The 18,433-nt window shown below is 34.2% G+C and overlaps 4 protein-coding genes across 20 annotated transcripts in view; 2 read left to right on the forward strand and 2 right to left on the reverse strand.

Moving 5' to 3' along the window:
- Positions 1 to 14,006, reverse strand: part of nectin1a (nectin cell adhesion molecule 1a) — a 54,870-nt gene extending 40,864 nt beyond the window's left edge. For 4 of the 14 annotated variants that reach the window (XR_015519368.1, XR_015519367.1, XM_087299079.1 and 1 more), the window contains exon 1: positions 3,104 to 3,750. Coding sequence is in view for 4 of the 14 variants with exons in the window: in XM_087299079.1 (XP_087155205.1) it covers positions 3,104 to 3,152 (49 nt within the window). In the remaining 10 variants the exon portion in view is untranslated. 14 annotated transcript variants of the gene reach the window in all.
- LOC147838831 (odorant receptor 131-2-like) overlaps positions 1 to 18,433 on the reverse strand; it is a 1,093,102-nt gene that overhangs the window by 1,060,470 nt on the left and 14,199 nt on the right. The window lies entirely within an intron of this gene.
- Positions 8,943 to 12,913, forward strand: LOC137488811 (uncharacterized). Of its 2 annotated transcripts, XM_087301290.1 has the most exons (5): positions 8,943 to 9,195; positions 9,330 to 9,554; positions 9,827 to 9,881; positions 11,955 to 12,287; positions 12,382 to 12,913. In XM_087301290.1, the coding sequence occupies exons 2-5, from the start codon at positions 9,516 to 9,518 to the stop codon at positions 12,483 to 12,485; spliced, it is 531 nt and encodes a 176-aa protein (XP_087157416.1). In that variant the 5' UTR covers positions 8,943 to 9,195; positions 9,330 to 9,515; the 3' UTR covers positions 12,486 to 12,913. The 2 variants fall into 2 exon arrangements, with proteins under 2 accessions (XP_087157416.1, XP_087157417.1); XM_087301291.1 differs by lacking the exon at positions 9,330 to 9,554 and having other exon boundaries at positions 8,943 to 9,060.
- Positions 14,101 to 16,217, forward strand: LOC566907 (Gig2-like protein DreN). Of its 2 annotated transcripts, none has more exons than NM_001245988.2 (2): positions 14,101 to 14,394; positions 15,355 to 16,217. In NM_001245988.2, exon 2 carries the CDS (start codon positions 15,422 to 15,424, stop codon positions 16,058 to 16,060), a length of 639 nt encoding a protein of 212 aa, NP_001232917.2. In that variant the 5' UTR covers positions 14,101 to 14,394; positions 15,355 to 15,421; the 3' UTR covers positions 16,061 to 16,217. The 2 variants fall into 2 exon arrangements, with proteins under 2 accessions (NP_001232917.2, XP_087156263.1); XM_087300137.1 differs by having other exon boundaries at positions 14,101 to 14,196; positions 15,355 to 16,214.

Raw genomic sequence — 18,433 nt, forward strand, 5'->3', positions numbered from 1 at the left:
ATTTTACCAAAATAAAATATGATTATGCCTTGATTTTTAATTATTTAATCAGGACAGTAAGGTCTGACTTTGCTTAGACAAAAAGTCTTGTCATTTAACAGAAATAATGTACAATATAGAATATAAAGTCATGACGTAGTGGGAAAAAAATAATATTGTGTATGACTCCCATGAGCTTGGAGGACTCCATCCATACATCTCTGCAATGACTCAAATAACTTATTAATAAAGTCATCTGGAATGGCAAAGAAAGCATTCTTGCAGGACTCCCAGAGCTCATCAAGATTCTTTGGACTCATCTTCATGTTACCCCAGACATACTCAATAATGATGTCTGGTGATTAGGATGGCCAATCCTGGAGCACCTTGACCTTCTTTACTTTCAGGAACTTTGATGTGGAGGCTGAAGTATGAGGAGCACTATCCTGCTGAAGAATCTGCCCTCTCCTGTAATTTGTAATGTAATCGGCAGCACAAAAGTCTTGATACCTCAGGCTGTTGATGTTGCCATCCACAGATCTCCTGCACATACTGAATGTAAGCCCAAACCATGATTTTTCCTTCACTAAACTTGACTGAATACTTTGACAATCTTCGGTCCATGTGGGTTCCAATAGGCCTTTTGCAGTATTTGTGATGATTGGGATGCAGTTCAACAGATGATTCATCTGAAAAATCTACCTTCTGCCACTTTTCCAAATGATCAACTAGAAGTCAAGTTATTATTTGCTCGTACAACTAGAATCGACGACAAGACTTTTGTCAGGTAGTGTAGTGTATTTGGTCACATTTAAACAATAATATAATATAATATAATATAATATAATATAATATAATATAATATAATATAATATAATATAATATAATATAACCGCTAGGTCTAAGGTAAAGATACTTGTAATATTTCACTATAGTGCTGATATATACATCAACAGTGGAGTACAAACAGAACATGGAAAATAATGCTGCAAATCCCACAATACAGACAAATCCAGTACGCTGCACATGTGACTGCTTGAGCTGTTGATTTATTCCCCAACACAATCGGATTGCTTTCTTCGCGAAAAAAACAATCACAATTGACCAGATGTTTCTTAAGAGTGGCGCTTAAGAAATCGCAGAAAGGCCATGAGTTAAAAAGGCAGACTCCTGCAGCCCTTCACTCTTACATCACCAGCTGACATTCAGATACTACATGCATTGGTGACTCTAGCTCAGTATAACAGCACGTTTAGCGGCAGAACGGATGCAATTATGGCGATTCATGCTCAACCAGACTCTTGTCTCGCATGAATTAGGATTATATTTCAATTCTGAAAGCTAAAAGCTGTAAAGATAAAGAGAATTATACAGTTTGAAATACTTTTGAACTTTTAAGAGCAACCCTTTGACATATTTGACGCTTCATTGTGCTCTTTTCTGAAGGATTACTGTAAAGCCACACTGATATTTTACTGATATGGAACTTGTCATCGGTGTATGATGTCATCTGGAATATTCTACAGCATATAACAGTGTGTGTGTGATTTTTAATTAATATAGTGTTGAAAGCAGAGATGAAAATGGATTCTGAATTAAGAGTATTATAGCACAAATAACTGGTAATCATCAGAAAAACAACAATACTGATCAATATAAAGACTAAACTAGAGGTGCCCAATCTAGAGTTGGCCCATGGTAACCTTTGATTTGGCCCGCCATCCCATCAGAGAAGAAAGGAAGAATGATATGGATGGATTAGAGACTGTCACTTCTAATTTAATGTAACATTTTGTTTGTTTGTTTTATTGATAAGCTACAAAAAGTGAACTAAAATGAAATGTTTCAATTAAATGTTGTAAAGGAATCAGATTTTTTTAAAATACATATTGTCAGTCAGCAGACAGGACAATGCAATGCAAATGTGATGTTTATGTACTTATCATAATATATTATAATTTAAAAATTATACTGCATTAGTTATCAAAAAGTATTTTACTATTATATTTTAATATTATGAAGTAACTTTAATGTAATAATAATAATAATAATAATGTAATATAATTTACCTTCAGCCCATGGCTCTCAAAGATATTTGGTACTTGGCCCTTCATACGAAAAAGTCTGGGCACCCATGATCTAAACAAATAGTTATATCAGGGTTTCCATCTTTTAGATGCAACAGAGAGCCAAATATGGCACCTATCTAAAAATGCTAAAAGCAACTGCATATTTTCTTTAAAACATATATTTTTTTCTTTGTAAACAAATCATGTAATACATGAGAAATATTTAAAATTTGGAAAATAATATCTTTCTGTTCAGTTACAGATTTACTCATTAGTACTGTATCCTATTTATTGATTTACTTTTATTAATAATTTTTGTGAGTTTATTTTTTTGTAAATTTGCAATTACTGGCTTAATTTAAATTTTAAGCATTCATTTTCATCAATTTTAGATAATTGGTTTATTTAAACAATCATATTCTAAACATACATATTACATAATCATTTTTTATTGTTTATTTTAATGCTAATGTGTGTTTGTTTATTAATCCTAAGAACATTTTGCAAATTTAAATAAAGTATATGTATACATTTGAACATTTTTAATTATTTTTTGTATTGTGTAATTTTTACTATGATTATTTTAATGCTTTTCTCCAAATATTATCATAGCCCACATAGTACTTCCTTGCGGGGTCCGGGGAATCAGGTACAAATAAAGGAGTAATAGAGGCTCTACTCATAATTTTGAAGAAAAAAAATAATATTTTATATTAAAAAAACGATCTTTAAGTTTTTTTTTTAGCAACTCTAAGATTGATTTATTAATCATTACTATCATATTAACAACACTTGAACATATTATTATTGTTATTTAAATAGTTATTATTACCATGACTACTCTACTACTAACAATAAACAATAATATTTCATGCTTTAAATCTTTTTTTTTTTTTTTTTTTTTTTTTTACAAATATAGGCTTATTTCTAAAGTGAATTTTGGACTTTCAGAAGCAATTTTGGGCAATACCACGATGGACAATGTAATGAGAAATAAAACAGCCAACCATTAAGAAGAAAGAGTCACGCATGTGATAAGGCAGATACTCTCTTACCTATCAAAAAGACGCACATCAGCCGTAGAAGCAAATTTATAAACATCATGGTCCTGTTCAAGATGCAGTGAATTCAACAGAAGTGATGCGATGTGAGATTAACAGAGAACGCAATCCATAAGAGAACAATAGCCCAGTATTCCCATTCGCAGAGCTGTGACAGGAAAGAGGAAGGTGATCGGATGTTCACTAGTTAATCTGAAGTTTGGACGGACACCGCGCTCTGGACCGAACCCTTCCACACTCAGGGTCCGCGAAGCAGTTACGCGCATTGAGGCGCGCTTTGAAGTGCGCGCGTGGGCAGCGGATCGAACCGAAATCAGCTTAAAGCCCTGAGATTAAAGAAGAATGAACAACATAAACCTAAGGTCTCTGTCCACTTGCTCTCCAGACTAGAGAGGGCGAACGGATTTTGTGCGCTCAGTTGTTGCTCTGAGGTCCTGGGGCGATTTTCCTCATCCGTGCGCCTTTGATTAAAGTCTCTGAAAGCATCGTCTGTCAGCGAAAACTCGTCGTATAACTTTACCAAACAGAAAAGTCTAGTCCTGGCTAAAGAGTATCTAGAAAACGTCTGTTGATCAGCAAGTGATTCAAAGTTGCGCTCGACTCGTCTGATTCGTCCGGTGATTAAGGACAATACGATTAATGGATCACAGCTCCTGGCGGAGTTCGACTGCACACAGGAGAACAAAGTAAACACAAGTGCGGGCTTGGCAATAGTTCTTTGCGTTTCATCAGTGCTGTCTATTACTGATCAGCTTTTATGCCTGATTACTTATCAAAGTCTGACTAGTTAAGTGTTTAGGAATATACATTTAAAGGACTCCGATCGAGCGCGTGCCAAACGTAAACAGTCCAACATCTCCCTCTGGTGTTTATTAATGGACATGCAGTTCAGATTTGCACTGCACACTCAGAAATAAAGGTACGAGAGCTGTCACTGGGGTGGTACCTTTTTTAAAGCTACACATTTGTACCTAAAGGGTCCAACAAATGTGTATCTTCTGGAAAAGTACCACCCCAGTGACAGCTCACGTACCTTTATTTCTGAGAGTGCAGTGTACAATGTTTAAACGATAATATGTCTGTGCTTTTATAATGAATATGGAATATATCGACCCGGGATAAACCAAACTAAGATAAGTGGGGAAAAACATAAAGATGTAAAAACTAAGTAAAGTCATTTAAAATGCTTTAAAGTAATTTAACAGAAACTAAATGTAAAGTTCAGATGCAAAAACCTCCAAATGCCATCTAAAATTTTCTTATAAAACGTGATTTTTATCAGACTCCTATGTGTAGGTTCAGTAATTTCACTTTTATGGCAAAAAACAAGTTATTTTCATGCCTTCAAAGTAAAAAAACTCAACATAAACAAAGAAGGCTGAGAAAAATTTAAATTTTTGACTGAAATTTCAGAAGACACTGAGAGGTTTTAGCATCTGAACTCAAATCAGATGCAAATCTATTACATTAACTTACTTGTTTTCAGAAATGTATGTTGATTGAACATAAAACAATTAAGTTGTCCCAAAAAGATCTTAAGAATTGTGGTGTATTAGCTCATTTTAAATAAGTAGTTTGAACAAAAGCAGCAAAAATCTTTTTTAAATGTAATTCATTTATTCATTTTCTTTTCGGCTTAATCCCTTTAATAATCAGGGGTCACCACAGCAGAATGAACCGCCAACTTATCCAGCATCTGTTTTAAGCAGGGGATGCCCTTCCAGCAGCAACCTAACACTGGGAAACACCCCCACACACTTATTCACACATAAACACTATGGATAATTTAGCCTATACCCAATTCACCTGTAGTTCATGTCTTTGAACTTGTGGGGGAAACCGGAGCACCCAACTTTTTAAAATGTATATTATTATATTGTAAATGCAATTATAACTATGAAGAAAGCAGCTGACAGTAGAGTCAGATTCCTATTTTTTCTAAAATTCATATTGTGATACTTTATGTAAAATTATTGTGAAACAGCTCTGTTGTATTGTCCGTTTCTGTGTGTCATTTTAGTAATTATATGGGATTTTCATCTTAATTTGTAGGCAGTCCCAAGCAATAAATTAATGAGCAACGTTTGTATGGTTACCGCTGAATTAATGTCTTCATTTGATGTGAAGGGCAGGTTTTCATGGCTTATTTTGAAATCCTTTCAAATGTAAAACATCCTCCTCATACTCCACAAGCATTGTTATCAACCGAGGCGGATTAACAATTCAAAATGAAGCAGTGGAATTAATTCTCAACTTCAGCAATGAGCTGTCACAGCTTTTCAAAAAGCACACCTTGTCACCTGAGGAAACACTGGAGATGTCACTCTCTGAAAGTAATCATTCATCCCCATGGAAGGAAGAGCAACAATAAACACTGTCATGTGTGATATTCGCCTGTCTAGAAACAGCATTTGAGATGCGTCAGTCTTCTTCTGATTGACTGAAATCTTTGCAGTCCCGAATGTGTCTGCATATATCTTACGAATTGACAATAAAGGCCTTTTACATGCTAATTTGTCCTCCAATTAAAATGCGTAAAGTAACAAAGTAAAAGTTCACTACAGCACACAATGTTTACTTAAAAATGTAACGCAAGGGGGCCAAGTGACTGAAAGCTGTCAGGGACCAACAAATCTGAATGTGGCATTTAAACGATGCTCAGCTGGTTCTAAAAGATCCTCCACACCAATGCACCACTAGGCAGGATGAGCCATTGAATAAAAAAGCAGGATGGATTCAGGCTTTCATGTTGTTTATGACAAATTTTGCCATCTAAATGTAGCTGCAGAAACTGAGATACAGTCTTGGTATGCCTGTATGAACCGTAGCCTCAGTTTTCTGTTCATATCTGACAGGAGTGGCAGCAGCGTGCTCATCTGCTTTGAGCTTTGACGTGTTGAGCATTCAGAGATGCTATTCTGCAGATCTGGGTTGTAGCAAGTGATAATTTGAGTCACTGTCTATCTGAGCCAGTCTTGTCATTCTCCTCTGACCTCTGGCATTAAAAAGGCATTTCCACACACAGGACTGGATATTTTTTCATTTCAGCCCACTGTCTGAAAACCCTAGAGATGGCTGTGTGAAAATCCCAGTAGATCAGCAGTTTCTGAAATACTTAGGCCAGCCTGTCTGGCACCAACAACTATGCCACATTCAAAGTCTCTTAAAACAACTCTCTTCTGCATTCTGATGCTCAGTTTGCACTTCAGCGGATAGTTTTGACCAGGTTTACATGGATAAATGCACTGATGTCATGTGATTGGCTGACTATTAAAAAGCAGTTAAAGAACATACCTAACCAGCAATGCTTTGCAGATATATAATAGACATCTAAACATAGTCGTCTTGGCTAAAACAAGGCTAAACTTGGGCTGTCAGTGAAAATCTAATAGACATCTGAACAGGCCAAAACTAGACTAGTCATTAAATAAACAGAAATGAATGACTACACATATAAAGTCTGTCTAATGTGTCTACTTGACGACGAGTCTAGTTTGGGGCTATTCTTAGACGTCTATTAGATTTTCACTGACAGACCAAGTTTAGCCTTGTTTTAAGCTGTCTATGTTTAGATGTCTATTAGACGTCTATTAAACACAAAATTGTTTGCCGAGTAATAAAGTTTGTATGATGTATATACAAATGGTAACACTTAACAATGAGCTTTTACAGCTTAACAGTACACTGTGTTTACAGGGTTGACTTCACTTTAAAAAAGCAAGTAAACCCATTGCCTTAACATTATTAAGAAAATAACCTATGTACGTAAATGGACCAATATGAGACTCTGACGGTATGGTAACCTTGGTTAAAAATATCACAGTTTCACGGTATAGTAATTACTGCTCTATAATATAATCTTTTTTAATTGTCTGGGTTAAAAAAACAACAATTTTCCCTTCAAAATTTCAAAACATAAAGAATATTTTGGAACAGTAAACATGTCATAGACAGTAAATTTGTGCCATTAACATACAGTATTTTTAATTAGCTGTAAATCAAGATACAGTAAAAAGAAAAAAGCGCGAAACATGACCAATCACAGAAAGAGAACTTTTTTCTGCCTGTGCTTTTAAAAGGCTAAAAATCTAAATGAAGTGGTTGTTAAAAAATGTAAAAAAAAAAAAAAAAAAAAAAACTTAAATATACAGTATAGGAACGGTATGACAAAAAATGTTGCCGGTTTTAAAACCTTGATTTTTCTGAATCGTGGTACACCTTGAAAGCGGTTATTGTCCCATGCCTAGTACGTAATTCTAAACAATTAAGGTAAGTGAACTTAACAGTTGTAAGATACAACATAATTACTTACAGTACACTTTTTAAAGTAAAATTAACTTGTCACTTTTAAGGCAATGGATTTAAGTAGTCACTTTTTACAGAGTAGTTTATACCTTTATTTTAGAGCTTGGCAATATGGCAAAATGCAATCTGGACTAATTTTTTTCCATATTAAACAATAACTATATACACTAAGGTGATAAGTTTGGGGTCAGTTTTTTTCATGTGGTTTTTATTATTCTGTTCATCAAAGCGACATTTATTAAATGTATAAACAATTTTTTTTATTGTGAAATACTTATATATTAAATATTTATTTATTACTTATTGTACGTAGTTTCAAATGTAATTATCACTCCAGTCATGCTTTTATTACTATTACCATTATTATTATTATTATTATTATTATTATTATTGATATTAGAGGGATTTCTGCAGATCATGTGACTCTGAAGACTGAAGTAATGAAGCTGAACATTCATCATTAAAATCACTGGAATAAATGATTTAATTAAATTATGAACTACTTTTGAACAATTATTTTATTGTGCAAAAACATTTCACTATTTTACAATTTGTACTGTATTTTTGATTAAATAAATGCAGCCTTGGTGAGCAGGATAAGCTTATTTGAAAACATTTTTAAAATACTGACCCCAAACTTTTGACCGCTAGTGTATATTGTGATATCAATTGTTAATGCATCCAGATTTAAAAGACTATCCCAACAATGACTGAAGCCACAAATTAGAGTGTCCAATAAATAGCATAACCTATTTTTGGTAGCTGAAAATTCGGTGCATGTTTAATATCCACACTTCTAGATTCTCATTGTTTTATGTTTCTGTTGTGTGACTGGCTCTATAAATATAAAGTAAAAAAGTCCAGTGCTTATTATTGTTACTGACAAAGTTTATCACGATTCAATATAACATCGTTTATCAGCCCAGCCCTAATTTATTCATAAACTAACCAGGAGCAATCATTAATTATTTTGACTTTTTTTTTTTAAATACAATTGATGGTTCATAATTAATGCTGTAAAGCAGGGATGTCAAACTTAATTCCTGGAGGGCTGCAGTCCTGTACAGTTTAGTTCCAGCCCTAATTAAACACACCTGATCAAACTAATTGAGTCCTTCAGGCTTGTTTGAAACTTTCAGGTAAGTGTGTTGAAGGAGGGTTGGAACTAAACTGTGCAGGACTGCGGCCCTCCAAGAATTGAGTTTGACATCCCTGCTGTAAAGTGATGTTTGTTGAATTATGTGATAAACACTGTGCAAATTACTGAAGAAAACTACTGTACAATGAAAGGTTGTGCATGTGATCTTTAAATAAATGAATGATATAATTTATTTAAAAATACATTAAAGTGTAATAAAGAAATTTGTAATGTTACAAAATCTGACTTATTTAAGCAAATGCTGATCTTTTGAACTTTCAAATGCTCTACATTTCTAAGTATATAGGAACTCTATGGTGAATGTTGGCAAAATAGCATTTTCTAGTACTTTCAAAAGGGGGAGACAAACCGTTTTCCGTCTCTCCTACCAGACATCCTCTCTCCCCTCCACTCTTCACACGGCTAAAGCTTTATACATCACCGGAAAGGGTCTTCATGCCAAAGGAAAAGCATCACAGCCTGGGATTAAAACAGCACAACCATAAAGGTAAACATCTGATGTCAAAAGATGATGTCATGCTTGCTCGGGCAACAAAAGAATACTATCACAGGATTTCATAATACGATTTGGCCTGTTACTGAGGATTACACAGAGATCAGCTTTTATAATATGAAAAATAAGGTACATCCTGTCAGAGTACTGCATGCCAAATGTTGCATGCTGTCGATTTAGCCTTAAAGAAAGACTTTGGGTTCATGAAGGCCATAGAAGGTCTTTGTGATTCTCATTGGGGTATTTTATTTTTTTGTGGGTAGGTGAATGGACAATTATTAGACAAACATGGGTATATCTGGTGTGCTTCTATGTTTTGGTCTGAAACACTGCATGAGCGCAGCACAGATGGGAGGGGTTGCTGCATTTCACTGCAGTGGTGAAGTGCTGTGTGGGACAGTTAGGTGGAGCTACAGCACTGTTGCTATCTGCAGAACACAGTCTGATGGATGGTCAACATGGAGAAGTCTAAACATTTTAAAATACAGGTCTGTTTAACAGTCGGTTTACTTCTCAGTCATTTTATTCTGTATCTGAATTTAGATTTTGTAGATTAGATATTTATTGCAAAGCTGACAGTTTAAGGAGCACTGCTTTAAACAGGAAGGTTATATAGACCTTCACATGATCTGGCATCCTCTTAATTATTTTGGTTATTTTAACACAACAGTGCTATAATGTAGTGAAATAATACAATTGAAATGTAATAAAAATACATGTGCTTATATGTTTTGACCATGTTCTTTCTTTTTCTACTTAGAGTTTTGTGATGAACACATCTTACTCTATGTTTATGTGGATTCTTGTCCTGGGAGGTAAGATGATGATTAATATGTTTTATATATATTGCTTATAAGAAACCATCTTAACATTTAACAATTCATGAATTTTTTTTCTCTATACTGCCATATGTGATGGTTTTATTTTAAACTCTAATGTAAATTATCAGATAATAGCATAAAATATAGAATTAACATAACTCAGATTAGATTCTACTTTATTTTCATTACACATGTAAAAGTACAAGGCAGCAATTAATATGTACAGTGAGAAAATAAGTATTGAACATGTCATGTTTTTTCCTGGGAATGATATTTCTAAAGGAGCTGTTGACATGGAATTGAACCAGATTTTGGTAAAAATCCAAACAATACAATCATAAAAATAAAACAAAACTGAAAAAATGTGGAAAAATAGTTATGTGCAATAACAATGAAATGACACAAAGAGAATGTATTGAACTACTGAAATGCATTTAATACTTTACATAAAAGTTTTTTTTTGGTGCTGGCAGCTTAAAGACGCCTCATATAGAGAATGAAGTCACATGAATTGCTCAGCTGTGAGTTTTTCACAGACTTCAACAGAATGTAAATTCTTGAGGTCTCGTCTATCAAATCTGATCTATATTTTGTAATTTCTATTGGATTCAAGTCAGGTGATCATCCTGATAACGTAGATGTTAGACTGAAGCAGCTAATATTAATTTACAATAAGGAAGGGCAGAGGGTTGCTGAAGAACTACTGAGAAATTTCAGCGGCTTTCTGGGCTTTCACTGACTTTCTACACCTTCCTTTCTTCATGTTTTCAATACTTTTTCCCTGCCTCATTTCGTCTTATTACACATAACTTAATTTGTAAACTAATATTTGTTTTCTTTGCATATATGGATTTCTATGGTTGTAACCAACATCTGGGGAAAATTTCAAATCAACGGCACCTTCAGAAATATGTTTTCTGAGAAAAGTTTTTCTGTGTTCAATACTTATTTTCCTCCCCTGTATTTATGTATTCTATAAATAAAACTGTATATTTTTTAAATAATTGTTTCTAGTTCTATGAATAAAAACACAATAAATATATAGGTTTAAGATGAGATGTCCCATTTAATTTGCTACATTAATTTCTTTAAATAATTTTATATGAGAAGAGAGCATATTCTTTTTAAAAATAAAATGTCAAAATATGTGGGAAATAACAAATAAGGTAATGCTGTCATTCAGTGTTACAGATACATATTCATGTAAAAATGAAAAGACATATTAGTCTGAACTGTATTAAAATATATAAATAAAATGAGAATATTATTTTTTGCACTATATTTTGAATGCTTAAAAATGTCTCTAAAAGGGTCTACTGCATTACTGACACTTGGTCAATCCTGCTGATTGTAAGTATAAAGATTTGGAATAAAAATTATTCGCATTTTCGGCTGATGATGCCTAGATAGTCTTTTAATATGTCATCAATTTATTTATTAAGATTTTTAGGAATAAAAAGTTTATCGTTTGTAAAATCTATATACTATAAGAATACTTTGATTTTAAAAGCTATATGCTATTGTTTTGTTGTGTGCAAACTCATCTTTTTTATCTTTGAACCTATTTTCCATTTAACATGTTTTTTTTATTATTTTTTATAAATCTTTTGGTTATATCGAATACAAGTCATTAGTCAATAACTCACCCTTTTTTATCACAAAAATAGTCACACTGTTAACTTACTGTTTTTGTAAATTAAAAAAGTATTTAACTGTAAGGTGAACTGTTTTGTTGTATGACAATTTTATGTATTTTAATGTTGAATTGTTTAAATTGCTGTATATTCTACAGTAAAGATACATACTATTCTGTAAAAACTGTGTTGAGCAAGATAAACAATACTGTAAATGTAAATACAGTATTGTAGCTGTAATGGATTTACAGTAAGTTGCTGGGAACTTCTGCCAGGAATTTGTTAACAGGGCAGGTTTGTTATGGCACAGGACTTAGTAAATGATGACACAATAGCATTTTTGGGAAACTTTTCTTTTGAAGAACCTTTTTAAAAGTATCAGCCAGACACATCAACTATCTAAATAACAGACTCCTTTATATCTCATCTTCAGTTCTGATGACCCCAGCGCTGTGTCAGGATGACGAGAGCATCATGACAGTCTGTCAAGAGGAGGATAATGACCTCAGAGTGGACTGCCCTCTGGAGCCCAAACACAGCTTCCACACGGACTTTGAGTTCTCCATGTCCAAAGGCCAAAAGGAGATCATCATAAATACCAACATTTCTGGAATCATGCCTGAACCCAGATTTCGGCACAACACCTTTGTGACAGAACTTGAACCATACGGCTTCAGGCTCACCATTATGAGCTTCACCATCGCTGAGAATACAACGTTCATTTGCAAAGTAACTAAGGTCCAGAGGACGCTATTTGTCGAATTAGGTACAGCAGCTGAGATCAATCCTTACAGCATCACTATATAAATCTTGAATTAAAATATTCTCTGTCTAACCCTGAATTTGTTTTTGATTTCCAGGCAGTATCGAGCCCTGCTCTGCCATCAGCGTGTTTCTGCTGGGTTATCCTTGGCTCAGTCTTCTGCTCCCTGTGTGCATCATACAACTATGGGAAGCTTTTTAATACACAATCTGTTGCAGTATATACAGCAGAGTGTTACTTTAGATTTCTCAGCATATTTGAGTACTTTTAGAACTGCTTTTCGATCTACGTGCTCTGCCTTTACTATAAAGTAAGTACCAGTTGCTGCCTCTATGATGGTATTGATTACTTTACACCTTTTTCGTGTCTAGCCAAGCACATGTCGAGTGTGCATTAAGTTAAAGAGTTTTTTAGGTTCTTGACTGATACAAACAGTGTTGAAAAAGGCTAAAGTTGTCAAACATATGTATTGCTACTTAGAAAAATTACCAAACAGCCTTTTTTGACAATAATGTTAATAATGTGACTGTGCCATCAGTGCATTCAGTGAAACGCATAATACAATTTTTTTTGTCATTACTCTGTATAAGCATTTGTATGTAAAGTAATCAAGTAAATCAATTCCATAATGTATTTGCACAGTTATATTTTTTCCAGCACACACAAAATGCTTATAAATGTTTTAGTCTGTTTACCTAGTACATTATTTAATGCGTGTGTGAAAACAAAAATACATTAGCTTGCGAAATAGTTCCATTTTGATCAGTTGTTTTGAAAAGGTATCGATGCCATCTTCTGAATGCCATCAGAAAATGTATCTTTAATCATGTCTGTCACTGTTGTTTCTGCCCTTGTTTCATTCATGGAATAAAATAAACCAACATATTAAACAACAGAATTTGTTGTTTTTGGTCAGTAATCAGATAATGACAAAAACAGCTAGCGATAAGTTAACAAGACTACAATGTAGTTTGAGAAAGATCATTTTACTTTAAACTAATGTTGACATCTGTTATAGTTGAAATAAATGAACTGTGGTTGAATATTTTACGCCAATCAGATGGCTATTTCCTCAGCAACAAAAAAGCGAGCCACCTTATGTTTAAATAAAAATGCAAAAAAGTCTAGACTAGAGCAGTGTCCAAAATCACAAATGTTCCTAATATATAGAGGGCAAAAACATAAATATGGGAAAAATTAAGAACAATTGACATTTCACCACAAGATCATGGCGAAGCAGTAGTCACTTATTGACAACATGCTGACTTTTATACACGGAGATTATTACATTAATACTAAAGGGGCAATGTGGCCTAATGGTTAGAATTAGACTTGAATTTGTTTACAGTTTAAGGAAAGTTACTAACGTTACAATAATTTTAGCTGAGCATCTTGTGTGGATTTAAAGTGGTTGCAAACTAAAGTAACGTTAGGAGGCCTTCATAGTCAATGAATCTGATTTCAGACGCAGGTGAGGCAACTTAGTGGCTAGTTTACAGATAAAGAAGGACTAAACTTGATTGACTAATTAATTAATTCTTCGTACCAACATTACCTGTGAAGCAGGTACTCAACGTCTATTTTCAAGCAGAGGTTTTCCTGTTCTGTTTCAGTTGCTCCCATGTTCAGCCCAGAGACTGTAAAATGTTCAACCTCGTCTTTTTTTTCCCCCGCAGCTGTTGCATTTTGGTCTCTGCATCTTTATGGTTCGCGCTTAAGGCTTCCGGCTGCCCATTTTTGGACTTACTTAGGCGGGTGGATAAATGATTGACAGGCAGAAAGCTTCTCAAAAGCCCTCCGATTGGCCAGCCAAAGCACCTGATCGCGATTCACGCCCACTTTTACACGACTGACTGACGTCCCAGTGTGTTTACAATTATCTCAATGTTCGGGGACTTGTAGGACAATATAGGTAACATTTATTCATCGCTTAAAGCACCTTTAGAATGTCGAAAAATTACAACTTTATACAAGAAGCCTGTTTGGTATAATATGATATGCATATATCCACAATGTGATTAAAATGAAAGCGAAAGTGTTTTGTGTTACGTCATCAAGGAAGTAAAAGTGGCGTTCTCTGTTTAAGTTTAGGTACAGTGACAACACAAAGGTTGGTGGATTTTTTTTATCTTAATTTAATATAAATATGCTGCAGCTAAAACATGGTATAAATGGTAATGCTGGTTTTGTAAAACTACAATTTTAAACGGAAGTGTAGATTCGTGTTATATCAGCTCGGCGTCTTCCGAGATACTGAGCATTATTGTTTTTGCTGCCAATAAAACTGATGATCTTAATAAACTGACATGGCAGAAATATTTATTTTCAGTAATAAAAGACTGAGAACATAATCGTGGTTGAGCAGTGTGGGAATTATCTCTTCTCGTCTAACTGAAGCTTTTAAGGTTATTTTGAGGTTTTATACTCGACAGTTAGATTTTTATTCAACACTTATTTTATAAAACACTTTAGAACAAATAATTCCCAACTATTTTGGGAATGTTCCTTCAAGTTTTTCTGGTCTGATGTGAATACTCTAATTGTCTAAGATGTTTGTGGTGATTTTTCTTTCAGCTGTAGACATATTATTTTGAAGTTTTACATTAAAGAAAAACAATTCCTTAATTAAAGTAACCTCATTTTATTTATTGGAAGTTTTTTTTTTATACATAAGTATAAATATACTCCACGTAAACCAAATGTATTTTTTAAACGAGAATTGGAACTATACTTGAAAACCATTACAGAGTCTGATAACAAGAACGCAGTTAAAATGTATAAAACATTTGCTTCGTTTAATATTCTGCATTAATTTGTAATATTTTTCATATGCTCTCTCTTACTTTTTTAAATTGTCATATTTCTCTTGTTGCAAAAATGTAGTATCTGTATTGTTTGTGCTGTCCTTCCATCTGTTTGTATTTCTATCTGTTGTACTTGCCTGTTGTTATTGCTCTAAAATAATCCCAACTTTATCATAAAGCAACTTCATTATAACTCATGGACAACAGCTCAATGCATTTTTACTTTTAATTTGACTGTAAATCCAGTAATGTTTTGTGTTGTGTAGGAACCGCAGTCTCTAAACGGAGCATCCAAAGGTTACTGGTTTCATAAATTGTCGGACAATTGCAAAAATGCCGGTGGAATTCAGTGGATGGGAGGCATATTGTGATAAATCAAAGCACCTTAAGCCAGGTCAAGAACCCAAAAAGAATCATGGCTACATTATGTACCACGGGACTCTCAAAAGCAATGCCCCAGCTATCATTACAACAGGGTTTCGTCCCTCTTCTGGTGGAACTCTGGGCCCCGGAGTCTACTGTAGTAGAGACATCAACAAAGCAATGGGTTACCCAGCATGTGCTCCCAATGACCAAGTCGTGTTAAAGCTGCGAGTGAGAGTTGGTAAAGTGAAGAGGATTGACAGCCAAAGTCTTAACATGAGGACATCATGGCATCAGAACGGATATGATACGGCCTGGTTACCTGCCACTGGCTCTTTTGTGGCACTTGAGGAAGATTGTGTTTGGGACCCAAACAGAATTACTGTGACTGGTATAGCCCATTGCACAGACCCCAGTACTAAGGCTTCCCTGGAGAGTCTCATAAAGCAGAAAAGCCAATCGCAGGACCCGAATGAGAAAGATGTGAAGCTGTGTAAGGGCTGTGGGATGCAAACACCGGATAAGCACAAGATGGAGAAATGCTGGTCCTGTAGGGCATCCGTTTGCCCCTTCATGAAAAAACATGGTTGCCAAAGAAATAGGAAGTAACAGGTGCTCATATTTCCAAACTACTTAATTGATTATATCTGTGAGGTGATGCTGAGAAATTATTTTAGGATATATATATTTTTTTAAACTCGGCAGTGCAGAAATGTATGTCAATTAGATTGTTGTCATTAAATTTGCACATGATCTTTCAAAACTACTTTCTTTTCTTTCTTTTTTTTACTGTTTTTTTTTATTTGAGGGTGGGGGGTGGGCTAATGTTGATTTAATTTTTTTAAAATTGTTTTTATTGGAAGGAAAAACAAGGTGAATTATTACATATAAAGATTTGACAAGACTTTTTCTTTTTTTGTTACATTTTTCCCCTCATGAACAACCTCCATCCCCTTGAAAGAGAAAAATAAAATAAATAAACAAAAATAAAAATATTAAAAAATAAAAAATAATAACAAAAAATATTTATAAATTAAAAAAATAATTAATTAAAATAATACTAAATTAAATTAAATATTTACATAGCCACAGAGATTTATTTTTACAATTAGGAGATATTTAACAGTAATGTTTGCCCATTGAGTTTAATTGCATTATCCTTATAAGCATATACATTTTAAATTACCTTTTAGTTTGGGGGAAGTGTTTGGCCTTTTTCAGAGTATGAGTTCATTGGATTCCATACTGTATAAAAACGTTTAGTAGATCCTCTTAGAGAGTATTTAATTTTCTCCAATCTTAAAAACCGCATCATATAACTAAACCAGAGTGAAAATAAAGGTGGATTACTTGATTTCCAATCAGGCAATATTCTTATCCGAGCCATAAGACACGTGAAGGCATAAGCGTCTTGATAATTATTGGACATGACTGTATCTTGTTCAAGTACTCCAAAAATAGCCATTTCAAAGCTAGGCCTAATGTCTTTATTATATGCTTTGGACAGAATTTTAAAAATAGTTGTCCAATAATCGAACAGTCTAGAGCAGGGGTGGCCAACCCTGTTCCTGGAGAGCCACGTTCCTGCAGATTTTAGTTGCTACCCATATCAAACACACCTGAACCAATTAATTAGGACCTGAACATCACGTGATAATTACAGGCAGGTGTGTTTGATATGGGTTGCAACTGAAATCAGCTGGAACGTGGCTCTCCAGGAACAGGGTTGGCCACCCCTGGTCTAGAGCATGCCCAAAACATATGAGCCAAATCTGCTTTAGCAGAATGGCATCGCTCGCATGTGTCACTTACATTTCTGTATATCTTGGAAAGTCTTGCCTTAAAATTACTTTTTCCTTGGTGTTTATATACCTTAAATATTTTTTGTGATGAACCTGTCTGTCAGAGGTTAATGCTTGGACGTCAAAGAACTTTTTTTTTTTAACTAAATGAGAAGAAGACTGAGGCAATTGTCTTTGAACCATCAGCTGGCTCAAATGTATTACAATGGTTTGTTCTGTAGACTATTGGGAAAAAAAATTGCTTAAAGGGGCTGATAATATTGACCTTAAAATGGTGTTAAAAAATTACGAACTGCTTTTATTCTAGTCGAAATAAAACAAATAAGACTTTCTCCAGAAGAAGAAATATTATCAGAGATACTGTGAAAATGTCATTGCTCTGTTAAACATCATTTGGGAAATATAAAAAAAAGAAAACAAAATTCAGAGGGGGCTAAAAATTCTGACTTCAACTGTATATCTGTTTCAGCCTGTGTCCATTCTGTCAAAGTAGGTTGGCAGGTCTTCATCCAGTTCACTGTAATTATCTTCCTCGCTGTTATTAATAATATATGTAGTGCAAAAAGGTGTGACTTACTGAATTGATCAGGGGGAAAGCCATCAAGCAAAAAGAATATTGGGTGCATTGGTATGTCGTATCCTAAAACTTTACTAATCTCCCTGTTAACCTCCTGCCAATACACTTGTATTTTGGGAAATTCCCAAATATGTGAACATAGTCTCCCACTTCTCCACAATCTCTCCAGCATTGTTCTATTTGTATAGAACTATTGAATTTGGCGACCACTAATGGAACTCTGAAAAACCTAATTTTCATCTTCCAGTCAAACTCCTTCCATATTTTACAGCTAAAATTCCTATGACATTTTGTACATATTTGTTTCATCTACTGTAACTCAATTTATATAGGTTATATAATTGCCTACAAGTGGTAGAAAATGCAGCCGTTAAGCTTCTTACTGGCTCCCGTAAATTTGAACACATTACCCCCATCCTGTGCTCCCTAAAATGGTTGCCAATATGTTTTAGTATGAAATTAGCATAGAATTTTCATTCATTAATTTTCTTTTCGGCTTAGTCCCTTTGTTAATCAGGGGTCTCCACAGCAGAATAAACTGCCAACTTATTTAGCATATGTTTTACGCAGCGGAAACCCTTCCAGCTGCAACCCATCTCTGGG

This window comes from Danio rerio, chromosome 21 (genome assembly GCF_052040795.2).
Source record: "Danio rerio strain M-AB ecotype USA chromosome 21, GRCz13ab, whole genome shotgun sequence".
Taxonomy (NCBI): Eukaryota; Metazoa; Chordata; class Actinopteri; order Cypriniformes; family Danionidae; genus Danio; species Danio rerio.